The sequence below is a fragment of the Microcaecilia unicolor genome, chromosome 10 (assembly GCF_901765095.1).
Source record: "Microcaecilia unicolor chromosome 10, aMicUni1.1, whole genome shotgun sequence".
In the NCBI taxonomy this organism is placed as follows: domain Eukaryota; kingdom Metazoa; phylum Chordata; class Amphibia; order Gymnophiona; family Siphonopidae; genus Microcaecilia; species Microcaecilia unicolor.
In genome coordinates, this window is record NC_044040.1 from 123,906,903 (window position 1) to 123,934,844 (window position 27,942).

The 27,942-nt window shown below is 45.3% G+C and overlaps 1 protein-coding gene across 3 annotated transcripts in view; it reads left to right on the forward strand.

Moving 5' to 3' along the window:
* Positions 1–27,942, forward strand: part of PARL (presenilin associated rhomboid like) — a 598,848-nt gene that overhangs the window by 394,445 nt on the left and 176,461 nt on the right. For all 3 annotated transcript variants that reach the window (XM_030217136.1, XM_030217137.1, XM_030217138.1), the window contains exon 8: positions 19,788–19,889. In XM_030217136.1, coding sequence (XP_030072996.1) covers positions 19,788–19,889 — 102 coding nt within the window. The remainder of the gene's footprint in view (positions 1–19,787; positions 19,890–27,942) is intronic.

Consider the following 27,942-nt stretch of genomic DNA (forward strand, 5'->3'; position numbering starts at 1 on the left):
AGGTTCCGCGTTAGGAGTTACGGAATCAAGAAAGGGATCTGGTGTCGTCGTCGATGATACGCTTGAAACCTTCTGCTCAGTGTGCTGCTGCGGCTAGGAAAGCGAATAGAATGTTGGTGTTATTAGGAAGGGTATGGAGTCCAGGTGTGCGGATGTATAATGCCGTTGTCATCGCCTAAACGTTCCAGGGAAGCTAGAATACACCTTAATTCCTTGCCACCGATTTTCCCTGCACGAATCCTACTTGTGCTTCATGCACTATGTCTGGGAGCACTCTACTTAATCTATTGGCAAGTATTTTTGCTCAATATTTTTTACCTCTTGATTTAGAAGGATATAGGTCTATATGATGTCACTAGGGTAGGGTCTCTCTGTGGTTTCGGCAGTACTATAATTTGAGCTAGGTTAAGATGGTTCGGTAAGCGACAAGTGTTACCCAAGAGTTAAATGCATTAGTCAACGCTGGCACTAGAGGTCTCCCATCATTTTATAGAACTCTGCCTTAAGTCCATCAGGACCCGGCGCCTTCCCCACCTTACTATTAGCAATAGCCCAACTAACCTCATCCGTGGTAACAGGCGCATTCAATCTTTGTTATCTGATTGTGTTATAGTAGGTGTCGCAATATTACCCAAGTAAAATCACCTGCTAAGCCCCCCTCATCCTCTGTATCATATAATTGTTGGAAAAAAGTTTTAAATACATCACTTATTTCCGCATCAGTGTGAAGGAGTTGTCCCCCTTGTCGAAGTGTCAAAATTTGTCTCTTGACCTTCTTTGGGGTCGCCAATCTTGCCAGCATTTTCCCTCCTTTATTCCCATGTTTATAGAGGTGGTATTTATAATACTGTTGTGATTTGACCGCTCGTTCATGAATTAAAGAATTTAAAGTAGTTTGGACCGCCAAAATGTCCCGATGGACTCCAGACGACGGTTGTTGGCCAAACAGTTGCCGCAGTTGTCTTAACTGCTTTCCAACCGTAAGATCTCCCTGTCCCTGGCCTTCTTATAATGGCTGACGTAGCTGATTATATCGCCGCGTAGTACCGACTTGGCCGCTTCCCATAATAGTGTAGCATCTGTTGTGGGCCCCTCGTTATGTCGCAGGTACTCTGTCCACTTCCCTATTAGATATTCTTTAAACTGCCCATCATTATACAAATAACTAGGGAATGCCAGGTCTTCGCACAAGTATTTTGAGTCCCCGGGGTCCAAACTGACCACACCGCAGCATGATCTGATATTACACAAGGGCCAATTTCGCCTCTGAAATGTCCGAGAAGAGCGATCGCGGGAGAACAGCAAATAATCTATTCTAGAATGTGTGTTATGGGCCCTAGATTGATGAGTGTATTCCCTGTCAGTGGGGTGAAGTGTCCTCCAAACATCTATAAGGTTGAGTAATGCACAGAAATTAGGTAGTCCCTTAGACCCAGATCGTCACTGTCCTGGAGGAGGATTAGACTTATCCACTGCTGGGTCCCATGTCATGTTAAAATCCCCCACCCAATAACAAGGGGGATGCATCTACATTAGCCTAAAACTGCCACTAACCTTTTATAAAAATTAAGGTCCAGCTGGTTTGGGGCATATATGCTGCCCAGCAAAACCTGCTGACGGGCTACACACCGCTGAAGCAAGATAAAGCGTCCCTCAGGATCTTTCACGATATTAGTGAGTTGTGTGGCACTCCCTTCCTGATAAGAACAGCCACACCACCCTTACGCCCAACAGCTGCAGAAGCAATAACAGTCGCCCACCCACCATCTCTCTAATTTAGCATGTTCACTGTCAGTTAAATGTGTTTCTTGCAAATATACTATATCTGCTCTTATTCGCTGTAGGTAATGTAATATTTTAGATCTCTTTATTGGGGAATGTATACCTCCAACATTCCAGGTTACTATTTTAACCATGATCTATTAATTGCCCATAGGTGATGTGCCGTGTCACATCCATTTCCGCATGGAAGAGCCAGCCCAGCCCCTGGCCCCTCCTTCTCCTCGTCCCCCAGATCTTATGTATTGATGTTGGCCTGTTGTCCATGTACCAATATATATCAGCTTTTATTCCCATTATCCACAGTGTAATCCCACCTATCTGAACCCCTACCCTTCCCCTTCCCTTCCCTTCTTTCCCTCCCTTCCCTGCTCCTTCCCCTAAAATTACCATACCCTTCCTATTCCCCGATGCCCCCAGAAGGAGTTAGGTCACCTCTAACGCCCCCTTCACCCAAAATCTTGAATCTTAAAACCCATTCTCCCCTTTTGCCCTTTTATATTTCCCCTTAACCACCCAAGATATTACTCCATATCTTCCTTCCTCTTATCATATTATTGTAAAACATTAGTGCCTACCCTGCACCCAATCTTACCCTTCTTTTTGTCTCATTTCAATTCTGCTTATACATTCAAAGTTCTGATACCCCTGGTTACCTTTAACCAACCCATGGTAGAGTCTCCATTAATTAATCTTAATGCAGTTCAGAGTTCCAGTCTTCGGTTTGTGGTCCTGTAGAACTTCTCAATGTCATATTTTTAGTTAAGCAATGACATCCAAAAATGAAACACTTATAAACAAACCTCTTAATATTTATATTCCACCTGCGCTACTGCGCCATCAAGTTACCAAGCCACTTATGGTGTCTCCTTCCATCTCAGCGCTCGCCATCCAGCCGGTGCAAAAATTTCTGCGCCTCTTCCACCGAAGAATAATATATGTGGATGATTGATATGTGATCCGGAGCCTTGCTGGGTACAACAACGCGAAGCGAATCTGCGCTTCACTAATTCTGTGCAGATAGGGGAAATAGCTTCCGTTGAGCTGAGAACCCTGCTGAATAGTCTTGGAAGCATAATATTTTCTGGGCTCCGCATACCAGCTCCTTGCCACTTAGAATCGCCTGTAGATCGCTGTTTTATGAGTGAAATTGAGGACCTTGCAGATTATCACTCTGGGCCGTGTCACATTTACCTGCTTTAATCCAAGCGGTGTGCCCTTTCAATCCGCAAAGGGCCCAGTGCTGCAGGGAGCTCCAATTCCCTTGCCAGCCAGGTTTCCAGAAAACTTTTTTTAATCATGTTCTCCCTGGTTTTCGGGAATTCCCACCAGACGCAAATTGTTACGTCTAGGATCTATTTTCTAAGTCCTCTATTTTAGCAGCATAGCCTTCAACCTGCTTTGTGAGCTTGGTTTGTGCTTCTTCTAATTGCACCATGCGGTCTTCACATCGCTAGCACGCTGCTGATATGCGGCCAATATCTTCTCCTATTTGGGCAACATTATTGTTTAGAGTCTCCAGCTTCGTTGCCAGGGTGCCAGTTTTTTTTCCAGGATCACTTCCATGGCGCTGGTGACATCGCCGACAATTTCGGCTGCCCAGGCGGATCCACCTGTGAGGCCGCCGGGCTCGCCGGGGCCGCCATCTTGTCCTCCGTTAATTTACTTTTTTCTTTTCGCAAATTCTTCGCTGACATCTGTGGAGTTCTTTTCAAAGTTTGGCTGCGTATCCGCTTATATATATTACAAATTGGGTGATTTTCACGATGTTTTCCAGGCTGGTGATTGCGATTTGGCGGGTAGAGAGCGGGAGCGAAGCTGCTAGCGTCCTCTCCCGAACTAGCGTCACGTGACCTCCATCCCTCCCCCTTTATCTGTACGTTTAATAACCAAGGTGGGATCCTGTTGTAATTCTTTAAGTATACATATCTGTTTAGTCAAATTAAAAAAAAATTTGATTATAGTGATGTCCTAATCGTATAATATCCTGCAAAACAAGTTTTTCAAATGCTTCCAAAACAGGATCAATTCTTTCAGGGGACATCATGTAGATTTGATACGTGGCAGTTTTTGTTCCTCCTTGATTTTCCACTTCAGAAGTGGCAAAATGAACTTTTAATCTAGTAATGTTTACGCACTTCAAAGAGTCATAACTGGTTAGGCATTTGTAGGCATATAGATAGTTCAAAGGGGCGTGTCGCCGGTGAAGCGAAGGTGGGACATGGGCGGGCATGAGCGTGACTACAGATGCCGGCTTTCGCGGATAATGGGGAAAAAAAAAGCGGCGTTAGCAGTATTTCGCCGGCTTTACTTAGTCCTTTTATTTTCACGACCAATCCTCAAAAAGGTGCCCCAATGACCAGATGACCACTGGAAGGAATGGGGGATGACTCCCTGTAGTCCCCCAGTGGTCACCAACCCCCTCCCACCGAAAAAAAATAAAAATAAAGCACTTTTTTGCCAGCCTCTGTGCCAGCCTAAATGTCATACCAGCTCCCTGACAGCATATGCAAGTCCCTGGAGCAGATTTTTAATGGGTGCAGTGCACTTCAGGCAGGCAGACCCCGGTCCATCCCCCCCCTACCTGTTTACACTTGTGGTGCTAAGTGTTGAGCCCGCCAACCCCCCCCCCCCAATACCCACGTACCCACATGTAAGTGCCCCCTTCACCCATAAGGGCTATGGTAATGGAGTAGAGGTGTGGGGAGTGGGTTTGGGGGGGATTTGGGGGGCTCAGCACCCAAGGTAAGGGAGCAATGCACCTGGGAGGTTGTAGTATTTTTTAAACCATTTTTTAGAGTGCCCCCTAGTGTGCCGAGGCATGTGAGGGGGACCAGTGCATTACAAATGCTGGCTCCTCCCACGACCAATGCCTTGGATTTCGCCGGGTTTGAGATGGCCGGCATTTTTTTCCATTATCGCTGGAAAACAAAACCGGCCATCTCAAATCCGGCGAATTCTGGCATTTGGCCGGGCTAAACCGTATTATTGAAAAAAAAGATGGCCGGCCAACTTTTTTGATAATACAGTTCTGGCCAGCTGTTGCGCCACCGCCAAAATAGATCGCTGGCGATCTATTTCGCTGGCAACGTTCTATTAAGCCACTCCACGATAAAATGAGAAGGACAATGAAAAAAAAACTTAGAGGAGAGGCTTCGAGGGTCAAAAATTTACATCAAGCTTGGATGCTGTTCAAAAACACCATCCTGGAAGCCCAGGTCAAATATATTCTGTGTATTAAAAAAGGAGGACGGAAGACCAAACAACAGCCGGCACGGTTAAAAAGTGAGGTGAAGGAAGCTATTAGAGCTAAAAGAAAATCCTTTAGAAAATGGAAGAAGGAACCGACTGAAAATAATAAGAAACAGCATAAGGAATGTCAAGTCAAATGCAAAGCGCTGAGGAGAGATATGAAAAAATGGCTGAGGGAGATATGATAGAGGTCTATAAAATAATGAGTGGAATTGAATGGGTAGACGTGAAGCGTCTGTTTACACTTTTCAGAAATACTAGGACTAGGTCATAAAATATTTTGTACTTTGTTTTGGGATCTTGCCAGGTATTTGTGACCTGGATTGGCCACTGTTGGAAACAGGGTGCTGGGCTTGATGGACCTTTGGTCTGTCCCAGTATGGCAATCCTTATGTACTTATGGTTGCTCTAATTTGACTTTTCAGCAGCCTCCTTTCTTCTGACCTGTCTTTCCCATTAAACTATCACTTTCTTTTTCAGTTGTAGTTTCCTATTATCTGTCTTTGCTCCTTCTTGGTCCCGTTTCCCAGTCATTGAAACATAGAACATGATTGCAGATAAAGACCATATGTCATATCAAATCTGCCCATCCATACCAACCAGTTCTAAAATCTCTTCCTTTCTTTTAGAGATCCTCTGTGCTTTTTGTTTATGTTTATTTCTTTGTTTGATATACCGCCTTGATATGGGTAAGGTCAAAATAAAAAGGAGAAAAAGAACGCCTAAAAAAGATTAGGAAAGAGGACTAGTTCTACAGATGTGCACACATACATTTTAGTGTTTAAATCTGTTTATTATAAAGTCATAACCAACTTGACAGACATAATCCATGTACAAACATCTCCACTGGTTCAAATGTGTCTGACTAACAACGGTGTGCTATTTTCTCCCCACCCCCCCATTTCCCCCCCCTCCCCCTCCCAAATAGAGCGCCCCCCCCCCTCCCCCCCTTTTCCCTTCCCCCCCCCGGGCCCGCCACACAAGATAACGTTCAACAGTCTGTCCTTCGTTCCTATGACACTATCTATTCAAAAGCCTACTGCGTGCTAGGGGTTGCAGTGTGTCCCAAAAGCCTGCCCATGTTCTTTGGAACCCCCGACCCTCTATGGAATCCAGATCTTGAACTCCACGCCTCTCCAACTTCAGCAGTTCTATCATTTGTGACCTCCATGCTCCAATAGATGGTCCCCTGTGTTCTCTCCAATGGAGGAGGATGACCCGTTTTCCCATCAGGACAGCCCGCTGAACAAACGAGCAAAAACCTGGCAATGTGGGTTTAGTTTGCTTAAAGTCTCCGAAAAGAAGTAAAGGTTGTCTCTTAACAGTGCGCCCCCAGTATTTCTTCGTCTCCCCAAGAATGAGAGTCCACAGTTTGGACACATGTCGACAAAACCAAAACATGTGGGCCAGCGAGGCCGGGGCCTCCGCACACCATGGGCAGGCAGCTGAAGACCAAAGCCTGCCTTAAAGGCCCTCGTTGGGGAGACATGCAGTCTTAAAGCAAATTTATATGCATCTCCCAGAATCGAGTGAAAAGAGATGTTCTGCGTATGGAGTTCAAAATCTGCTCAATACTTCTCCTGTAATTTCGACCTGCAGGTCGACCGCCCATTTTTGTGCTCTGGTATGGTAATCTATGTCCTCTGTTGAGTCCTGCAGGAATCTATGATGGAATTTTAACGGCACTGAGTTTTGTGCTCCCAGTGTCAGGGCAGGTGTTTAAGGTATCTGTACGTCTTCGCTCAGATTGCTCCAGCCCAAAGCTGTGATGTAATGCTGGATTTGTAAATAAGCAAACCGGTCACGTTCAGTCAATTTAAATTCCTGTTGCAGGTCTGCAAATGTTCGCGTCTTGCCCTCCTCCGACACCAACTGACAAATAACTCTTATTCCCATTCCTCCTCCATCTGGCGAAGGCTGCCGAGGAAGTCCCTTCCGGGAAGTCTGGGTTGTTAAACAGTGGTAGGAACGGGGTCGCCCTCCATTCGAAATGATGTCTCTTACATAGCCACTGCCATGCTCCTCTGGCTGCTGTCATTAACGGGTGCTTTCCAAACTCCTCCTCCAATCCCTGCCCTGAAGAATGTAATCCCCATCCCAGGTGTGCAGTGGGGGCCAACCCATCTCTAAGAGCGTGGCCGAGAAATCTTGTGCTCCCGTTAGCCAATCTCTGATGTGCCTCATGGCACACGCTATCGTTAGGTGTCTAATGCTGAGCAGTCCCATCCCCCCATGTGATTTCGGTTTCTGTATCACCTGTATTGGCAGTCTGGGTCTCTTCCGATTCCACAGAAACTGCTGTATCAAATGGTTAAGGACCCGCTCCCTCCCTTGACTTCAGATATAGGGGCAACATCTGAACGTATAAAGCCATTTTGGGGCGATCATCATGTTAAAAAAGACCCACCCGACCCGCGATGAGAGAGAGGACATGCGCCCCACGTCTGTAGTAATCTCCTGGTTGTCTCTATTAGGGGAAAGGACATTGATCTCATATAGTTTTGTCATATCTGCTGGTATAATGACTCCCAGGTATCTGATCTGATTTTTTGCCATAATAGTGGAAACGGGCCCCTCCATGTGTGTTCCATTGTCCACTAATTGGTAGGGCCAGGGACTTTGTTCGGTTGGCTTGTAGCCCGAGAGATGTCCATACCTATCTAGGACGGAGAGGAGAGCCGGCAATGAACCCTGCGGCTCGCTCAGCAACATCAGCACATCATCCGCATATGCGAGCACCTTTATTTCCCTCCCGGACACCTGTATGCCCTTTATGTCTTTATTCCCCCGAATCTCCGCCAGCAGCGGTTCGAGCGTTAACAAGAAAAGCAAGGGGACAGGGGGCAGCCCTGCCTGGTGCCCCTTTCAATGGCGAAGCTTCTGTGAGGACCCCATTTACCCTAATCTTAGCCCGTGGAGTTGTATACAATGACCTCACCGCTTGAAGGAACCACCCTGACATTCCTCTGTCCTTCAGGACTTCAAACAAAAATGGCCATTCCACTCTGTCAAAAGCACGTTCCGCGTCTAGGCTCGCAAGCATCTTTTCTGTCTCTGGATGTTCCCCTGACAGCACTGCTAAAATTAGTTTCCTGACGTTAAGGACAGACTGGCGGCCCCTCACAAACCCGGCTTGCTCCTCGTGCACCAGTTGTGGCATTAGGGGCGCCAGCCTATCTGCCAGTATGCGTGACAATAATTTAACTTCTACATTATGAGTGAGATTGGCCGGTAGGAGCTAGGTTCTAGGGGGTCCTTGTCTTTTTGGGAATGAGGCAAATGGCGGCCATATTTTCATGTCGTGGGAGGCTGCCCTCCTCCACCACCGAGTTAAGGTAATCCGTCAGTGGGCCTAGAATCTGCATTTTCAGCATTTTATAGAATTCCCCGGACAGCCCATCGGGACCCGGTGCAGAATTGATGTTTCAAGGCCCCTATGGTTTTCTGTAGCTCCTTTGCCGCCACTGGGCTGATTTAACAAGTCCCGGTGGGCTGTCAGGACATCCCTCAACTCTCGGTTTTGCAAATAAGCCTTAATAGCTGTCTCTTTGCTTCTGTGCTCTCGCTTTCCCCATATAATGTGGAGAATGGTGTGAAAAATGTCTGGGCAATTTCTTTTAGGTTGTTGGGATCCCGCCCCCCTTCCTTCTTATAGCTGGGATAAAGTGTGGTTTCCGGGCGCCTTTCACTAGCCTGGCCATCATCCTGCCTGCTTTATCCCCGAATTTATAGAGCTGGTATTTCCTAAACAGCAAGGATTTCATTGTCCTTTCATGTATTAAACTATTTAAGGCTGCTTTGATGGACATGAGTAATTCAAAGTGGGGCTGGGTGGGATCCCTGGTGTATTTTCTTCTCGCCCCTCTCAACTCCTTTTCCAAAGCCACTATTCTCTGTGTTATCTTTTTGTTCCGGTTGCTTACATATGCGATTATCTCGCCTCTGAGCACCGCCTTGGCAGTGGACCAAAACAAAATAGAGTCCTCTGAGTGCTCAGAGTTGTGTTCTGTGAATTCTTCCCATTTCTTCTGTAAATGTAATTGGAACTCCCTGGAGGAGGTCAGGTATGCTGGAAACCTCCACCCTGGCGCCCCTTGCGAAGATGCCCCAGACTCAATCTCTACCCAAATGGGGGAGTGATCAGAGATCTCTTCTGGTCCTATCGTGGCTGACGTGATTTTGGCAAAAATATCTTGGGAGGCAAGGATGTAATCTATTCTCGATTGTGTTTGATGTGCTCTGGAAGTGTGTGTGTAGTCTCTCTCCTCTCCATGTAGGGTCCTCCAAGGATCCACCAATCCTAGTTCCTGACAGAAGAGTTCCAGAATGGAGGGGGAGAGAACCGCACGCTGCTTCGATGTGTGTGATCTATCTAAATCTGCATCCATAACCAAGTTCATATCTCCAGCTAGTATTAGTGGCTGCATTCCTTGACTCTGGCAGCGTGCCAACAGTTGGGCATAGAATTGTTGAGCACGTGCGTTGGGCCCATAAACCGATGCTAGTAGTAACTCCTTGCCCTGCAAGTTAAGTTTGACTCCCACAGTCTTCCCTCTCCATCCTTAAACCGCAGAGCTGCGGAGCACATGAGTGTTTTGTGAATTAAATGGCTACTCCCCCTCTGCGACCTGTGGCCGGGAACAAAACACCTCTCCCCCCCAGTGGCGCTTAAGTTTCTCATGTTCTTCCTGGGAGAGTCGCGTCTCCTGGAGACACGCTATTCCACTTTGTGTCGATTGAGGGCTGCCAAAATTTTAGCTCTCTTGATCGGGGAGGAAATACCCCCCACATTCCAAGAGGCCAAACGTACTTTACCCATCGACATTTATATCTATGTGGTTCTCAAGTCGCGAAGATTGTTGTTGTTTATTGCCCCAGGGCACCCAGCCTTGCTCCGGGTTTTTCTCTTCCCACTGCACACCGCTCCTTTGTGTGTCTCTTAGTTGCTTCCTGTGTAAACTATTTGAAGTGTCAGACTGACCCAAATGTATGTGCCTTCACAAATGTTTATATCTTGTGTTGTCCCCCTATGGAATTCCTCCCCCCCTTCCTCCCCCCCCGATCTATCCTTCCCCAAACTCCTTCCTTCCCCTATCTCTCTATCCATCTACCTATTGTGTTAACTGGGGAGTCCCTACCATGCACGAGGCTTCTCACCTTAATGCTATTAACATGTTCTCATCTAACATTACTTACTGCACCAGTTACAGCCACCAGAGTCAGCTTACGCTATGTCATTCCCAGCCTCCCGGCCCTTCTGTTCAGGCCTCGCGTTCTCCAGTCCAGTGATAAATTCTTTGGCTGCTTGATCGGAATCAAATGCTTTCCATCCTCCAATATGGCGGATGCGTAGCGTTGCAGGATAGGTGAACATGAATCTTATCTGGAGATCTTGCAGCCGGCGGCAGAGTGGATTAAACTTCCTCCGTCGTTCTTGCAGGAAACTGAGTAATCTTGAAAATTCGTATGAGATGTCCATCATACTTTATTGTTTCCCTCTTTAATCTATAGCCTCTCAAGATCTCTAGTTTGTGCAAATAGTTGTGCACCTTTAGAATGAACTGCACGAGGGGTCTGGCGGCCATCTTGAATTCTTCCAACTCTGTGTACTCGTTCCAGGCATAGGGCCCCCGAGTGATCTGACAAGGCAAATTCTGACTTCAGCCAGTTTTCCACTACCGTAGCTAGGGCAGTGTCGCTGACCGACTCAGGTAAGCCAATTATCCGCAAGTTGCTGCGCCTTGACCTGTTCTCGAGGTCATCTAGTTTTTCATTGAGCGCCTTCACTGTTTCTTGCAACTGTGTGACCGATTGCTGTAATGGGGGGTGGGGTGTCTTCCAGAACGGAGAGTCGGTGTTCTAACTTCACCCGCCTGTTTCGTGACATCTGTTAGCCTGGTTTCAAAGCTTCCAAACTGTGCTGATAGTTGCTCGAAGCGCGGTTCCAGTGCTCGGGTCACCGCGGTGGTTAATTGTAGCAGCTGCTCCTCTGTGAAGGAGAGCCCGCTGCATGGTGTCTGACGCTCCGCGCCCGAGTCCGCTGTTCGCGGTTTCTCTGACTCCTTTTTGACGCTCCGGGCAGGCATTGTTTTACTCGATTTTTTCGACAAATTTGTCCATCCACGACTTCTCCTTGTTCTGTGAGGTCTTTTCAGCTATTTCTGTGCAGTTTGAATGCCGAATTATGTCGGTTTTAGGTGTTTGGCCTCGGAGAGCAGCGATTAACGTCTTGCCCTCTCAGCGCATCACGTGACCCCCTCACACATACATTTAAAAAAAAATGCACATTTTAAAAAATGCAAATTTAAAATAACTTTTTAAAAATACTATAAAAACAACAATGCCAAACGTCCAGCTAAAGAAGTGGTCTTTTAGGGGTGCTTTAAATCTAGGGAGGGAAAGCTCAGATCAAATAGAAGGGGATAGATCATTCCATAGTTTAGGTGCCAGGTGGAAAAAGGCATAGTGGGCAAAACGTGCGGAGGGTAGGACCAGATGGTGCCTATCTAAGGAGCGAAGAGAGCGGGCCGGGGTATAGGGGATAATAGCAGAAGAAAGACGAGTGGGATTACCGGAGTGATGAATTTTGTGGGCAAGAACTAAGATCTTATACCAAGGCCTAAATAAGGTAGGAAGCCAGTGTAACTGAAGGAACAAGGGAGTAACATGAACATGACTCTTGCATAAAGTAAAAGACAAGCTGCAGAGTTTTGAAGAGTCTAAAGACAATGTTGCTGGATCTGGGTAATACCATCATATACAGGGTTGCAATAATCTAAACGGAATATAATGAAAGCATGAACTAAAGTGTTCAGTGCCGGAAAATCAAGAAGTTTATGTATTGACCTAAGAAGACGCAACCAAAAGAAACCTAATTTAGCCACCTGAGGAACCTTGTTCAAACAAAAGACAGGAGTCAATAATGACTCCTAGATACCGAAAAAAAAAAGGAACTGAACTGAAAGGGTGATCAAAAAACCAGAGAGGAGCAGAAGGAGTGGAATGAGGACCTGTAATCCAGCAAGTAGTAGTCTTACTAGGATTAAGAACAAGCCGATGGTTAAAGTGCCAATCTGAAATCGTCTCCCAAAGCAATGTGTAATGGGCCCAGATCAGGGGCATAGAAATTTGCAGGATGAATAAGCAAAATATCATAATAGATGAAGAATCTGTGCATTCTTGAATTCTGATACAATCCTCCACTTCTGCTGGGAAGCCATTCTTTTCTATAAAGAGATATTTCCTTAGATTACGTCTGAGTTTATCCCTGTTCACCTTTATTCCATTGCTTTCTATCAGTTGAAAGATGCCCACCTCCTGTTTATTTATACCACAGAGATGTTTAAATGTCTCTCTCATATCTTCCTCTCCCATCTTTCTTTAATTCTACCCCCATGTACTTTATGACAAGACCATGTATAAACCCTTGGTTAGATGGGATTTGCTGATAGAGTGAGCCCAGGTAGAGAGTCCCTGGGGGAAGTGCCTGGGAGGAGTTTAGGAGGAAATAAAAAGATAGAATTAGAGCGGGAAAGTATCCTTCGTTGCCTAGGTGTTGAGTTGCCTACGAGCCCCCTTGCAAGTGACATGCAGAAGATTAAGGGGACCTTTCTCAGACTCTCTGACTGCCGTGACTACAGCAGTCCCACTGTATCATAACCCGCTCTTCCCAGAAGTGACACACAGTGCCTTTATTTCTGAAGCATGGGCGTAGTTTGACTGTTTCATTTGGGGGGGGGGGGCAAAGGATGGGGCGGGGCGGAGCATATTAGCATATTAATTTGCATATATATATTTAAATGAATACGCTAATATGAAGGAAGGAAGGGAAAAAGCTGGCTTTTTTTGGGAATAACCATAATGAATATGTATGAGATATCAAGCCAGCTCTTTCTCCCTTCCTTCTTTCCTCCTTACCCATCACTCCCTCTTCAGTAGTATTTCCCCACCCCCTTTCCCATACCATGCCAGTGTTGACCTTAGAAATGCATAGGCTCTGTATGTAGATCCTTCAAGAGGTAGTGTGTCATAATTTAGGCTCTACACCCTTTCTGATGTTTTGGTGCCACCTCAGTAAGGCCAACACACAATCTCTCTACTGCAAAATGCTATACACAAACTTGTGCAAAAACACACTCATATCCTTACTAAACCATAACAGCACTAATTCCAAGGACAGGACGAGCTACAACCTTATGAGTGAAAAGGCAGAACTGTAATTACACCAGGCTCTAAAACACCAACACACTACCTCGTGAAAAAAAAGCAAAACAAACAGGGCTGCAAATACTACACGCTAGCAGAATACTGCACCTTGATCATACATGAAAAACACATGACACAAAAGACATGACACAAGGAACTAGAAATCAAAATATGAAGGCAAAATACTGAACTGGAAAGTTAACTCAAGAAGTCAGACTCAGCATGCAGCAATACCAGAAAAATTGAAACGTGCATGCAAAATATCACAGATGCACATTTCAAAAAGCTGACATATTCCAATTAATACATTCTGAATAAAATACTTTTTTCTACCTTTGTTGTCTGATCATTTAGTTTTTCTATTCGCTTTGGTCTCAGTGTCTTCTGTTTTATGCAGTGTCTTCTTTCCATTTGATATTTTTTCTCTCACCATGTCCACCATCCTCCTGTGTCCTTATGCATCCTGTCTACCATCTGTAGCCGTCCCTATCCTTCCTCGAGTTTCAGTATCTACCCTCAACGTGCTCCAAACCAGCCCTTAAACTCAGCAGTTTTCCCTCCATCCATATCCAGCATTTCTCCTCACTCCCCTCCATCCATGTGCATCTACTTCCTCTGTCTTTCCTCCCCTCCATCCATGTCCAGCATTTCTCCTCCCTCCCTTCTCCTCCAGCCATGTGCATCTTCTTCCTTTGTCTTTCCTTCCCTCCATCCTTGTCCAACATTTCTCCTCTCTTCCCTGCCCTCCACTCCATCCATGTCCAGCATTTCTCCTCTCTTCCCTCCCCTCCATCCATGCCCCCCCTAGCCTACCCCAGTCTACGCCCATGTTCTGAAGTCTTCTAGCGGCGTGCACTGCGTTCGAATGCCGATAGAGTGTGCAGGGGAGCGCAACATGCTCCTTTGTACGCGCCTGAGTTCGCCCCGCTATGCTCATTATATATTATATTTTATATCACCATCTTCTTTTCATTTCCATTATGCTGATACCATTGTTTACTATTATGTGCCTCTCCTTACCTATCCCAGTGATATGGAGTCACCGATTTCCATCTCACCACTTGTCCTCCTCACAGTTTTCCAAGGTACGTCACCTTGCATCTACTCCTCTGCTCACAGCTTCTTCCCCTCTGCCTCCAGTCCCCTCTGTTCTGATATCTGCAGGATTACTAAATTGTTGCTCATCCCATCACAAACATTCTTTAGTCTTTGATATCATTACCTCTAACAGACTTGATCTTCTCTTTCTCACTGAAATCTGGCTAACAGACACTGACGCTGCATATTTTAACCAAGCGACACCTCCAGGTTATCAGTACCTCTTACGTAATCGTCCAGCTCACAAAGGAGGTGGAATAGCAGTCCTCCATGCAAATAAATTGACAGTTACAGATTTCTCAGTTTCTCCAAACCCTTTACTCGAATTACTTCACTTTTGTGTTAACAACTCCCCCCTGTTAGACTTTCTACTTCTTTACCTTCCTCCACCTCCCTCAGCCACTTCTTTCACTCTTTTACAAGCTCTGATCACTGACTTTTGTCTTAACACATCCAATTATATTATTATATTTGTACCCCGCGATTTCCCACTCAAAGCAGGTTCAATGCAGCTTACATAGTAATAGGGATTACAAAGTATTGATAGAGCAAATATAGGTAAGTATAGCATAATAATAAAAGGGATAGGTAGGTAGAGATGGGCAATGGTGAAGGGAGTAGGAGAGGTATGAGCAAGGGTAGGTGAGCACTGGAGTAGGAGTAGAGGAGGCGGGAGGGGGGTGGGACACGGGATAAGCAAATTGAGATTTTGTGGGAGATATAGTCTTGGGAGATGTAGTATTGGGAGACTTTAACTTCAACTACAATGACCCAACTGCCCCATTCTCTCAGGACCTCCCGGACTTTATCTCTGATCTTAATCTAGTTCAATTTCTATCTGGCCCTACTCATTGTAAAGGTCATACCCTTGACCTTATCCTATCTATTCAGGATCCATCTATTTCTTTATATATCTCTTCTTTCGTTCTGATCCCATGGTTAGATCATTCTTTAATCCTCTTCAATTGTTCAGCATTTGATAACAGTTCACCACCTCCACCTAAAAAGACATTGCAATATGATCTAAAAAATGTTTCACCAACCTCCTTACTGTCCAACTCACATTTAGATTTGGATTCCTTTAAACAACCATCCCCTTTGGAACAAATCCAGTCTTGGAATAATGACCTTGTTTTAGCGCTAGATATATTGGCTCCTTTAAATTCTATAAAATCATCTTCTCATTCAAGACCATCAAGCACATGGTATCACCCTTCAACAACACAAATGCCAACTTCAACAACCAGAAAGGAGATGGTGACAAAATCCTTGTCCTGTGACGCTATATATCTATAGGATTACAGCTGATTCCTACAAAAAGGTGATAACTACAGGCAAAAAACCCCCTATTATACTGTGGTGATAACCAAAGCACACAACACCTCCATCCTCTACAGAACCTTACAAACTCGTACTACCTATAAGGCTACTGTAATCCCCCCCCAGAGTCACTACCTTCTGCACAAGCCTTAACGACTCACTTTATGACCAAGATTTCCACTCTGCAAATCAGTTTCCTTTCTTCAATCCCGACCCCAGCACCCTCGAAGGAGACTACGTCTGGTTTAAGAAGCAGTACACTTGGCAAGTTTAATATGTTATCCATCACTGGCCTAAGTAGAATTCAAGGATTAAGAACAACCACAGTGCCCACTGATCCCATCCCATCTACTCTGATCAAACTATTCCTTGACTGTCTTCTGCCATTTATACACATTATGGTTACTCTTAGTTTTATGTCAGGTTCAGTTCCTGACTATTGGAAACTAGCTACTATTCATCCTAAGGTCAAAAATATCACCGAAGCAGCGACAGATCTAAAGAACTATTATCCTTTTGTGAACCTCCTTTATACTGCCAAAATTATTGAGTCCATAGACCATAATCAACGTACTGACTTCATAACAAAACCTGAATGTTACATCCTAATCAAACAGCATTTAGGAAACATCATAGTACTGAAACCACATTATTAGGTTAATACTGACTCGCATCTATCAAGCTCGATCAGTCAAAATCAGACCTTTTATCACTTGACCTCTCTGCAGCTTTTGACATGATAAATCATTCTCTCTTCCTTCGCTGTCTTCACTCTGTTGGTATCACCGATATAGCTGTAAAATGGTTTACCTCTTATCTTACTGACCGCTCTTATACAGTTCTCTTTAATGGCTCAACCTCAGTTCCGTTCTATCCAGATATAGGTGTACCACAAGGATCTACTTATTCACCATAATCAACGTACTGACTTCATAACAAAACTTGAATGTTACATCCCAATCAAACAGCATTTAGGAAACATCATAGTACTGAAACCACATTATTGGGTTAATACTGACTCACATCTATCAAGCTCGATCAGTCAAAATCAGACCTTTTATCACTTGACCTCTCTGCAGCTTTTGACATGATAAATCATTCTCTTTTCCTTCGCTGTCTTCACTCTGTTGGTATCACCGATATAGCTGTAAAATGGTTTACCTCTTATCTTACTGACCGCTCTTATACAGTTCTCTTTAATGGCTCAACCTCAGTTCCGTTCTATCCAGATATAGGTGTACTACAAGGATCTACTTATTCACCTATCCCTTTCAACATTTTCCTGCCCCCTCCCTTCTTGAACTAGCCCAATCCCCAGGACTAACTGTGTTTGTATGCAGATGACATCCAGGTGCTCTACACCTTAGATACCTGCACACCAACTGATATTATGGATTTAAATCTTAAACTTTCTACTATTACTAACTGGCTTCAGGAACACTATCTTGTTCTTAATTATGAGAAATCGAAGCTCATCCATTTCTCATCTGCTGGACAGACCTCACTACCATTACCTATCTGCCTCTAATATTCCAGTTATACAAATGGACTCTGTCCATATTCTAGGTGTTCTGGATTTAGATCTTTCTTTTAAAACACAGATTGCTAAAGTCATTCGTGGATGTTTTTTAAAACTCTGCCTAATATGGTCTATACACTCACTTATCCTTCCTTCAGCTCTTAGTCCTGATTCACTTCCTTATCATTTCCCAGTTGGACTATTGCAATTCCCTCTATCAAGGACTTAGAACAAAAGAATTAAAATTACTGTAGATTATTCAAAATGCAGCTATTCGACTAATAAGAAATAGTAGAAGATATGACCATATCACACCCCATCTTAGAGGCCCATTGGTTACCGATCACTCATCGCATCACTTATAAAATTCTACTGCTCAGTTATAAAATATTAAATTTGGGAGAACCTCATCTCTCATCTCACATCATCCCATACTGTCCTCCTAGATCACTCAGGTCTGCACAACAAAATCAACTTGTAGTTCCCAGTTATCATGTCCTTGTGCACGTACACACTAGACACTCTATTTTCTCTGTCCAAGCTCCCGTTCTGTAGAATGACCTTTCACCTTCACTAAGACTAGAAACCTCATTAATTAAATTCAAGACGGACATTAAAACATTAAAACATTAAAATATTAGGGATGCATATGGCTAATTTTCATTGGTTTTCTTCTCTCCTGGGGATCTCTGGAATGTATAAGCTGCCCCTCCATTTTGTTCTATCCTCTCCCTCCTGTACTGTCACAAATGGATTTCTCCCCCTCTTTCCTTTTATGGTTTAGTCCTGCCATTGTCTCTTCTCTCTCTGTTTTCTATTTATGTAAACCGCCTTGAAGGCTCCCAAATGGCGGGATAGTAAATTAAGATAAAACATGGAAATAAAATAAATACCAACTCCAGTTTGGCTAACCCAAAGGGACAGTTCTATTAGATTGTAAGCTCTTTGAGCAGGGACTGTCTCTCTTTGTTAAATTGTACAGCGCTGCGTAACCCTAGTAGCGCTCTAGAAATGTTAAATAGTAGTAGTAGTAGTTGCTGTCAATTTTGTAGCAGCTGGTGAAGGGGCCAGACCTTAGGACGGGTTGGGAAATCCGGCCTATAAACAGGGCTCAGGGTAGGACGCAGTGTACTAGTTGTAAAGAGGTCCAGACCTGGTGGTAGCACAGATTACCAGGAGTGGAAATCAGCCTGGGGTTCTATCTGGCTGCAGGATAGCACTTACACACACACTTACACACACACACACTTACACACACTTACACACTTACACACACTTACACACACTTACACACACACACACACACACACACACCACACACACACACACACACACACACACACACACACACCACACACACACCACACACACACACACACACACACACACACACACACACACACACCTTGAACTGTAACTGCTCCTTGCAACACTCCTGGTGGTTGTGAGGAAAGAGTGCCACAGATGACTGACGTCTGATCCAGAGTTATTGGAGCTATTACTTCATTGACTGTATTGATAAATCATTGAAGCAAAGCTTTCTACTTACTGAAGTTGCAAACTAAGTTCAAGTTATTATTAATTCTCCTGGAGTTTTAATTCTCTTGGACTGATGAGAACAGAAGGACCCGGAGTCAGATAAGTGTCTTCCAAAACCCCAAATGTTACTCCAGACCATTACCCATCCCAGTTTGACTGCAAGGGAGTGGGAGACGTTAGGTGCGCATGGCCTGAGAGTGAGCAGAAGCTGTGGAGCTGAAGTAGCATGAGAGTATTCCTCTGTGGCCTAGTCTAGAGCTAACCTGGGTGAGACTCGAGTTACACATGGACCATCTTAGTAGCCATCATCTGGACTGATTCCACCCTGTCTATATGTTTCTGATGGAGCATTAGATGATAGCATCCTTCTGGCTTATGCCATCAACTTTTCTATTGTTCGGCCACCTTAAGGTCATCTGATACGATCACCTCCAGGTTCTACTCTTCTGTGCACAGAAATACTTCACCCCTTTGTACTCTCTCTCTCTCTCTCTCTCTCTCTCCCTCCCTTGCGTTTTTGTAGCCCAAATGCATGATCCTGCATTTTTAGCATTAATGCATGGCTTATAAGGTCAGTCTCTGAAGTCTTAAAAAACAAGATGAGCTGTTCTCTGGCCTGTGTAGCTCAGTGGGAACAGACGTGTAGTGCCTTAAAGAGTTAACTGGGAGATATGTTAGTAGTGGAAATAATGAGCTGCAGCTCCTGACACCAGGAGAAAAAGCTGTAGCAGAAGATGTTTAACAGTTACACCACTACTAAATTTCTCTCCCTGATGAGAGATCTGCCAGATAGTTGAATGTTTAGATAATATTCCCCTTTTCCTTCTATTGCAGCCTTGTCAGTTTTAGTTAAAACATAATTTTCTGAAATCTCACATTTGTCTTTCTGAAATCTCACATTTATCTTTCTGTGTATGGGATCTTTGTTAATCTGTATCTGTACAGAAGTAGACACATTAGAAAATACATTAATTACTGTGTGACAATAACACAAAGAGTGCAAATTGCAGTCCATGATATTAACCTATTTGACATGTGCTTACTCTGTATTTTTTTCTGTTTCCTCTTTTGGCAGTCTGGAGCTATAATGACGGTGCTTGCAGCAGTGTGTACAAAAATGCCTGAAGCCCAGCTAGCCATCATCCTCCTTCCAATGTTCACATTTACAGCAGGGAATGTAAGTGCACCTGTACTCCTCTACATAAGTAGTGAATGTACCCTTTTGGGTAAAATCATAGAAAGAGTTTATGCTTTTCAATAGGGTTTAGATGGATTGAATAGTCTGTATCATCGTCAGGTTTTTGACCAAACTCTGATATTTAGACATTCTTGGTTGCAGTAGTAGAGATGTTGCATAGGGAGCTGGAAAAGGGGTAGTACAGTTTTGTTGGTTATATTAGGCCAGGGGTTGTCAACCCAGTCCTCACATCCACCTAGCCAGTCAGTTCTTCAGGATACCCACAATGAATATGCATGAGATAAATTTAAATGTGATGGACGTAGTGCATGAAAATTTACCTCATGCATATTCATTGTGGGTATCCTGAAAACCTGATTGGCTAGGAGGGTCCCGAGCAATGTTCCCTCTGAGGACTGAGTTGATGTCCTTGTGAGCACTTCTTACAGATGCATACACAGACATGCACGCGCACACACACACATGTACATAAATACTTGCAGGGAGGTTGGAAAGAATTCCATGAACCATACTCTTCATGTGTTCCCTACTAGTTTGACTGTAGTTTATAGCTACTTTGAATTTTACTTAGATACTGGATGTTTAGCAGAGCTTAAAAGGGAACACTGCTCCCCCTATATGAGCACCCCTCTTTAAGAAAGGGACATTAGGGGCTCTTTTGAACACAGCAGGGAAGAACCTCTTCACTGTTTACCAGTTGCATCCCCTAATAACTCTGTTAATGATAGTATTATATACACTGTATGCACTCCAGGAAATTATGTATCAAAAAATCAAAATAATGCACGGCAAAATAATACAACATATTGAACAGAATAGTATTTACAGTTGTATTCTCAAGTGGGTGACAACATCCAATGGAGCTCAGTGTGGACTCTGACTAGTGTTTCAAGAAAATTCTAGTAGTGTCCCACTGCGACCTGTTTGAGTGCGGGTCTCTCAGTTTTCGTTTTTCCGCAGAGCAGGGAGGATGCATCTTTGCACTCTCCTCTCAGTGCTTTTTTCTCTGCTTTTGTAGTGCTTTCCCATGCAGGTATTTCCCCTAATTTTTCTCTTTAGTTTCACGATTTGTTATTTTCCCTCTTAGTTCTTAGTGTTTTTAGCTCTTCAGGTTTTCTCTCTTTTTCACGGTTTGATAGGCCCAATTGGGCCTGAGTTCTGACCACGATTTATGCTCAGCCCCCTATTGTCCAAAATTGAATTTCATTTAGCTGCGATTTTTTTCTCGATGTCCAAGAAAATCCCAGTGGCTTCAAGAGGTGCGCCCAATGTAGTTGAGAAATTTTGGTGACAGACCTGTGGGCGCAAAACAGATAGCACTCTTTTTGGGGTGTGTTAGTGTACCTGACACTTAATGTAAATTATGACAGAAATGGGTCCCAAACAAAACTAACAGTCAGTACAGCGACAGGAGTAAATGTATCAGCCCTTATCCTTAGATCCAAGCCCACAGTGCCAAAGTAATAGAAGAAACTAATTCCACACCCAAATGTTATAAAAACAGGGTCTTATTTTATTTACTGTAGCAGCAAATGACATAGAGTAAACAAGAATAAAGACAGACAATCCTATTACAGACATAGCTTGGTAGGTAAATCCATTTCTGGACTCTAAAGTATAAAGAGTAATTTATTTATTTATTTAAAAGCATTTATATCCCACATTTTCCCACTGGATGTAGGTTCAACGTGGCTTACATAAGCTAAATCAGGAATACAGTATTAATGGCATATTAAACAGTACAAACAGTAAATTAAAATTTGGTATAATATACAGCAGTAGAATGGCAATGAAAGTAGATTCAAGTGTTTTCTGGATTATTTGAAACCAAAGAGATTAAGCTGATTATGTTGAATTTGGAGGGTAAACCTTTTTGAATAGTATGGACTTTAATAATTTTCTAAACTTTAGATAATTTTGGGTTGATTTAACTAGTTTAAGTAAAGCATTCCACAGTCGAGTACCCAGGAAAGGGAAGTTGGAGGCATATGTGGATTTGTATTTGAGGCCAAAACAGTCCGGATAGTGTAGGTTCAAATAAGATCGGGTGGTATTAGATTTGTTCCTGGATAACATTCTAACCCCAGAGCACTGTTATAAGCATATATGGCACCTAACCTGATATAGTCCTTCAGATGTCAGCGTGACCCTCAGATGTCTGTCTGGTCCAACGCAGATCTTGTCCCTCAGATGTGGTGTGGACACACAGCCCTTTAGCTGTAATAAGAGTGTCTTTTATGGAGAAATCGGGAATCCTGTGCAGAAGGAATGGATCCTCAGAAGCTTAGCTGAAATTGGGTGGCGGAGCAGGTGGGGGGAAGAGGGGGTGGTAGTTGGGAAGCAAGGATAGGGGAGGGCAGACTTATACGGTCTGTACCAGAGCCGGTGATGGGAGGCGGGACTGGTGGTTGGGAGGCGGGAAATACTGCTGGGCAGACTTATATGGTCTGTGCCCTGAAAAGGACAGGTACAAATTCAATTCAAGGTAAGGTATACACATATGAGTTTGTCTTGGGCAGACTGGATGGACCATGCAGGTCTTTTTCTGCCGTCATCTACTATGTTACTATGTTCTATCCTTGAAGAACATAAAAAAGTAGCTCCAAGTGTCCTACATTGATGTCAGTTCTGATAACAACCTGATAACAGCTTGATTGCAGCTTCCATCCAGTAAACCAGAGTTGTTATTCTTCTGTTAGACTAGATGTCTTTATAGAGGAATGTAGACAGATAGAGACCATATAACCTATACAGTCTGCCCATCCATGCCATCTATTCTCTCTATCATTCCCTTAGAGATCCTATGTACTTGTCCCAAGCTCTCTTGAATTCAGATACTGTTTTCGTCTCCAACACTCCTGTTCTTGCTGTTTGAAAATACAGCTGAGGACACAGAGGGTGTGTCAAATCCAATAGGAGAGACTTTTTGGCTCTTAGAAAGCTGATCCATCAGCATCAGCACTGAAAGCATCAACATTGATGGCTGCCCAGACATTAGGTACCACTGGGAGTGCATTTGCATTGAGGAAGTCGCCACCTCACTGAACATCGAGAGCTGATAGGCCTGGGACCGGTCAGCATTGGACCTGACACTGAGGATGTGTACAGATTCATTGGCACCAAAGGATAGTGTGACGCTCAGTGTCAGGGGAAGCCCAAGAAGCACAAATATCGATCCTCTTTGATGCACGGTGCTAGAAGTGCAGAGGCATTGGCACTGGTGGTACCCGAGAAGCGCCGGCAATGGGAAGAGCACTTCACCTCCTTGGTGGAGGTGCTGGTGCATCAGTCTCTGGGCAGCCAGGTTCCCGCTTCCGGTTCAGCACCGGCTCCTTCCAGACTGTCTCTGTCCTAGCTCTTCAACCTTTGCTGAGTATTACCGAGCCATGCTCAGGGAAGAGCTGGTGCAAATGCTAGAGCTGCACACCGCTCATGCATCAAGGGTGCCTACTCCGGCTGCTGCTCATACCCAGCTTCTTCCTGAGGTTCCTACCTTGCCTGTGGAGTAGTCTTTGATGCCGGTGCCCCAATAGGTTTTAACGTCAACCCATGCAGCAGCGTTCTTGACATCAGGGGAGGAAGCTTCCCTGGAGTCTGAGGGTAGGGCTGTATCCCGGTAACCTTCAAGGCGACTTTGGCCATCCCATTTAAGTTAGAGATGGAGGAGGAACCCAGAACAGAGATGTAGTCTGTCCTGGATTATGAGTTGCCTCTTAAGGAAGGGATCATGGTTCCATTACACCCTTTCCTTAAAGATGTACTGACAAAGAACTGGGAATCTTCCTTTTCTGTGCAGATTGCACTTAAGAAGGTGGATACGCAGTGCTGTCTCCTGCAGGTGCCCAGATTTTAGAGGGCTCAGTTGCCTTACCACTCTTTGGTAGTTGAATCTGTCCTCAAATGAGCTAGGAGTTTCAGGACTCATGCCTTAGCTCCCCCAGGTAGAAATGCTAAGACACTAGACTTGTTTGGGAGGAAGTTTATCAGGCCTTGATGCTTATTGACTGCATCCAGTCCTACCAGCTCTACACAAGCATTTACTTGAAGTCTTTTCTATGCAGTATATTTAGTATCACGGACTCACTTCCTCAGGAGCAGGCTATTGAGCTTCGCTAGTTGGCCAATGAGCAGCTGGAGTACAGAAAATATCTGGCCAGGGGCACTCATGACCATGGCCGCCGAGAGGGGGGGACAGGGGGGACAAAAGGGCCCGGCGCCACTGCAATCAGGCCCGCCCGCCATCGCTCCCGAACTAACTAACCTTAAATGCCTCCTTCCTTTCCTTTCACCACCTTCGCGGCAAGCAGCAGCAGGGCAGGCCACTCCTTCCTTCCGTGTCCCGCCCTCGCCTGACGTAACGTCCGCGAGGGCGGAGCACGTAAGGAAGGAGAGGTCTGCCGCCTGCTGCTGCTTGCCGCGAAGGTGGTGAAAGGAAGGAGGCGTTTAAGGTTAGTTCAGGGCCCAGTAGCGGGTGGAGGGGGGGGCCCGGCGGCGACAATGACCTTGGGTGGGGTGGGTGGGGGGGGCCCAGGGGCGGCCTTGTCCCGGGCCCAGCTCTGGCTCTCGGCGGCCCTGCTTATGACACTTTTGATATTGTGTTCAGACTCTCCACCATAGGTGTAGAGATGCACAACCTATCATGGCTGCGTGTCTCTGACCTAGAACCAGTGGTTCAGGGGAGATTAGTAGACATATCGTGTCAAGGAGACAATCTCTTTGGGGACAAGGTGAAGGAAGTCGCTGCACTCATAAAGAAGCACACTGCTGCTAGCCAGCCTCTCTCACAGCCTCCATCCTCCTCAACCAGGAGTTTTTCAAGTAGGCCTAGGTGAAGGACTTACTACTCTCAAAGACGTTGGTTTCCACCGCCTTCTCACTCTGCCCAGTGGTTCCAGTGTCAGCTCTCTTGCCCTTGTCAGTCCCACCCTCAGAGCTGCCCAGTCAAAACAGGGAATGGACTTTTGACTGGTTCCAGGAGAGCATAGCTGCAGTCCTATTCCAGATGACCTTCTGGTAGGGGGGAGGCTCATGTTTTTCCCAAAGGTGGCCCCTTGTAACCTCCAACTGGTGAGTTCTTCAAATAGTCAGTCTCAGTTACACACTTCAGTGGCATCAGAAACCCCCAAATTGCTCACCAAGTACATCATTCATCAGCTCTCAGCACAAGCAGGTGCTTGTAGAGGAAATTTCTGCCCTTCTACAGACCATTGTGGTCAAACTGGTGCCACCAGGGTAAAAAGGGAAGGGATTCTATTCCAGGTACTTGCTTGTGCTCAAGAATGGGGGGGGGGGGATTCTGTCCTATCCTAGATCTAATGTGTTATGATCGTGGTCAGAACCCCTCTCAAACTTACCTTTTTCCTGGGGGTCAGCTTCTTAGCTGGCGTCTGTTTCTTTTGTCTGTCCTTTCTGAGCTAGCTCTCTCTCTCTCTCTACGCTGGCAGCTTCCAGCAGCATGACTCTAATTGTTTCACTTTACTACAGCTGTGTGTGTGGACTGAGTTAGCTCTACCTCTCTTTGGGTGTACTGGCTTCGTGCTTCACGGTGCTGCATTGGTGTGGGTTGGGCCTGTCTGGGTTTCAGTGTGCTGTCTGCCTGGGTCTAGGGAGTGTGACATCATCAGGGAGGGCCTTGATAAGGAAGTGGTGTTCTTCCCTTCAGGGCCTTTGCAACGGTTGCGTTTGTTTGAGGTAGGGTGGTGCAGTGTGCACTTCTGACTTTGTGTCTAGTTTTCCTGCTTGCTTTTGCTAAAGGTCCAGGTTAGTGTTAGTGCAGTGTGCACTTTGATTTGTGTTTAGCTTCCCTGCTTGTTTCCTTGTGGCTCCCCTGTTAGTTTCTGTTACTAGCACTTCTGTAGGTTTAGTGCTTGGTTAGTTTAGTGCTGTGGGGCACAGCTGTAGCTTGGTATTAGGAAGCACCTTTGCTAGTTTTTGTGTTTTTTCTTCCTTGTTTTTCCCTTGTGGCTCCCCGGTATTCCTTTTAGTGCTAGGAGCAGTTCTGGTTGTTTGGTGCATAGGAGCACCTTAGTTGGCTTAGAGTTGTAGAGCACTGCTTGTATCTTGGTGCTTAGTAGCACCTGTGTTAGCTTTGTGTTTAGTTCCCTGCCCTGTTAGTTTAGGGCTTAGGAAGTCCCTTTGTTGTGCAGGGCTTAGGAGCACCCCTAGTAGGATAGGGCTTAGGTTTGTCAGTTTAAGATTTAGGAACACTTCAGTTAGTTGAGTACCTGGAGCACTCCTGCTTCAGCTTGTTCTAGTCCTGGTCCCTGTGTCATCCGGTATCTGGTAAGTCCTGCTGGCCACTCGAACCCAGGGGCTCAACCCTTGGGGGGCAGTGGCTAAGTGCAGGTGAAGCTGTACGGACCAGTCCAGTGTGCTCCAGTCCAGTGTTCCAGTCCTGGGTTCTCCAGTAAAGGGGATTCCAGTCCAGTGTCCTCCAGTCCGGGGGATTCCAGTCCTGTGTCCACCAGTCCGGGGGATTCCAGTCCGTGTGTTCCGGCTTGCTGGGCGGTGCCTGCAGTCCCTGCCGGTGCCTGTGTGCTTGCCCAGCGTTGGTTGGTGGGTTTTGCCTGCTGCTGTCACTCCTTGTCAGCAGCCCAAGGGCTCACGTTTGCTCCAGAGCCCGGCCCCGCGGGCTCTGAACCTGAGAACCTGACATAATGGACCTGAACAAATTCCTGGTCAAAGAAAAGCTCAGGATGCTTTCACTGGGCACCCTTCTTCCCATGATTCAGGAAAAGGATTGCCTATGTTTTCTGGATGTGAAAGATGCCTGTACCCACAAATTGATACTTCCCAGTTGCATTCTGCCTTTTGGCCTTATGTCGGCTCCTGTGACTTGTCTCCTTTTGAGAGAGGTCCAGTGGACCCTAGCTTCCCAGTGGTCTCAGGCAGCTGGGAATCTAGTGGATGTCATCTAGGCCCCTCCAGATTTGAATCACTCTTCTCTGGAGGACAATTAAGTCAAATTGGACTGTGGGGCTACCATTCCAAATTCTGCCACCTTAGAAGGTTCTGACAATGGATGCATCCAATCTGGAATGGGGAGCTCATGTTGATGGGCTTCACACCCAAGGGACATGGCCTGCTCAGGAAACAGATATTCATATCAACCTCCTCAAGCTGAGGGTCATTTGGAACACTGTAGAGGTTTTCAGAGATCGACTGCAGAACCAAATTATTCTCATTCAAATGGACAATCAGGTTGCAATGTACTATATGAACAAGCAGGGGGGGTTACAGGCTCCTACTTCTTATTTTAGGAAGTAAGAGGGATGTAGCAGAGGGCCCTCCTCCATGGGATAGTCCTGCGAGCCACATACCTAGTGGGAAAGGACAACTGCCTGGCAGATAGACTGAAGAGGGTATTGTAACTTCATGAGTGATCTCTCAATATGGTCGTAGTCTGCAAGGGCTTCCGAGCATGGGACACCCTGTCGGTGGATCTTTTTGCCTCTCATCTCAATAACAAAGTCTCCTAGTTCTGTTCCAGGCTTACATAGCAGACTAGCATCAGATGCCTTTCTCCTACATTGGAGGTCAGGCCTTTTGTATGCATATCCTCCAGTAGAGAAGGCTTTTCTGAAACTCAAGCAAGATCAGGGAATTATGATCCTAGTTGCCCCATATTGTCCAAGGCAAATCTGGTTTTCTTTTCTTCTGGAGTTGTCCTCCAAAGAGATTGGAGTGTTTTCTGATCCTCATCACAGAATGAGGGATCCCTCCTTCATCCCAACTTTCAGCCCCTGGCCCTCACAGCATAGAGCGTAGAGTTTGCGTCCTTTAATGTACCTGAGAGTGTCTCCAGAATCTTGTTTTCTTCTAGGAAAGACACTTTTAAGAGTTTACTCCTTTAAGTGGAGGAAATTTGCTGTCTGGTGTGGGGGCAAGGCCTTAGATCCTCTCATTTGTCCTACACAAAAACTGCTTAAATACCTCCTGCACCTCTCTGAGTCTGATTTGAAAAACAACTTGGTAAGGGTTCTTCTCCGTGCAATTAGTGCTTACCATCTCTGAGTAGGAGTAAGCACATCTC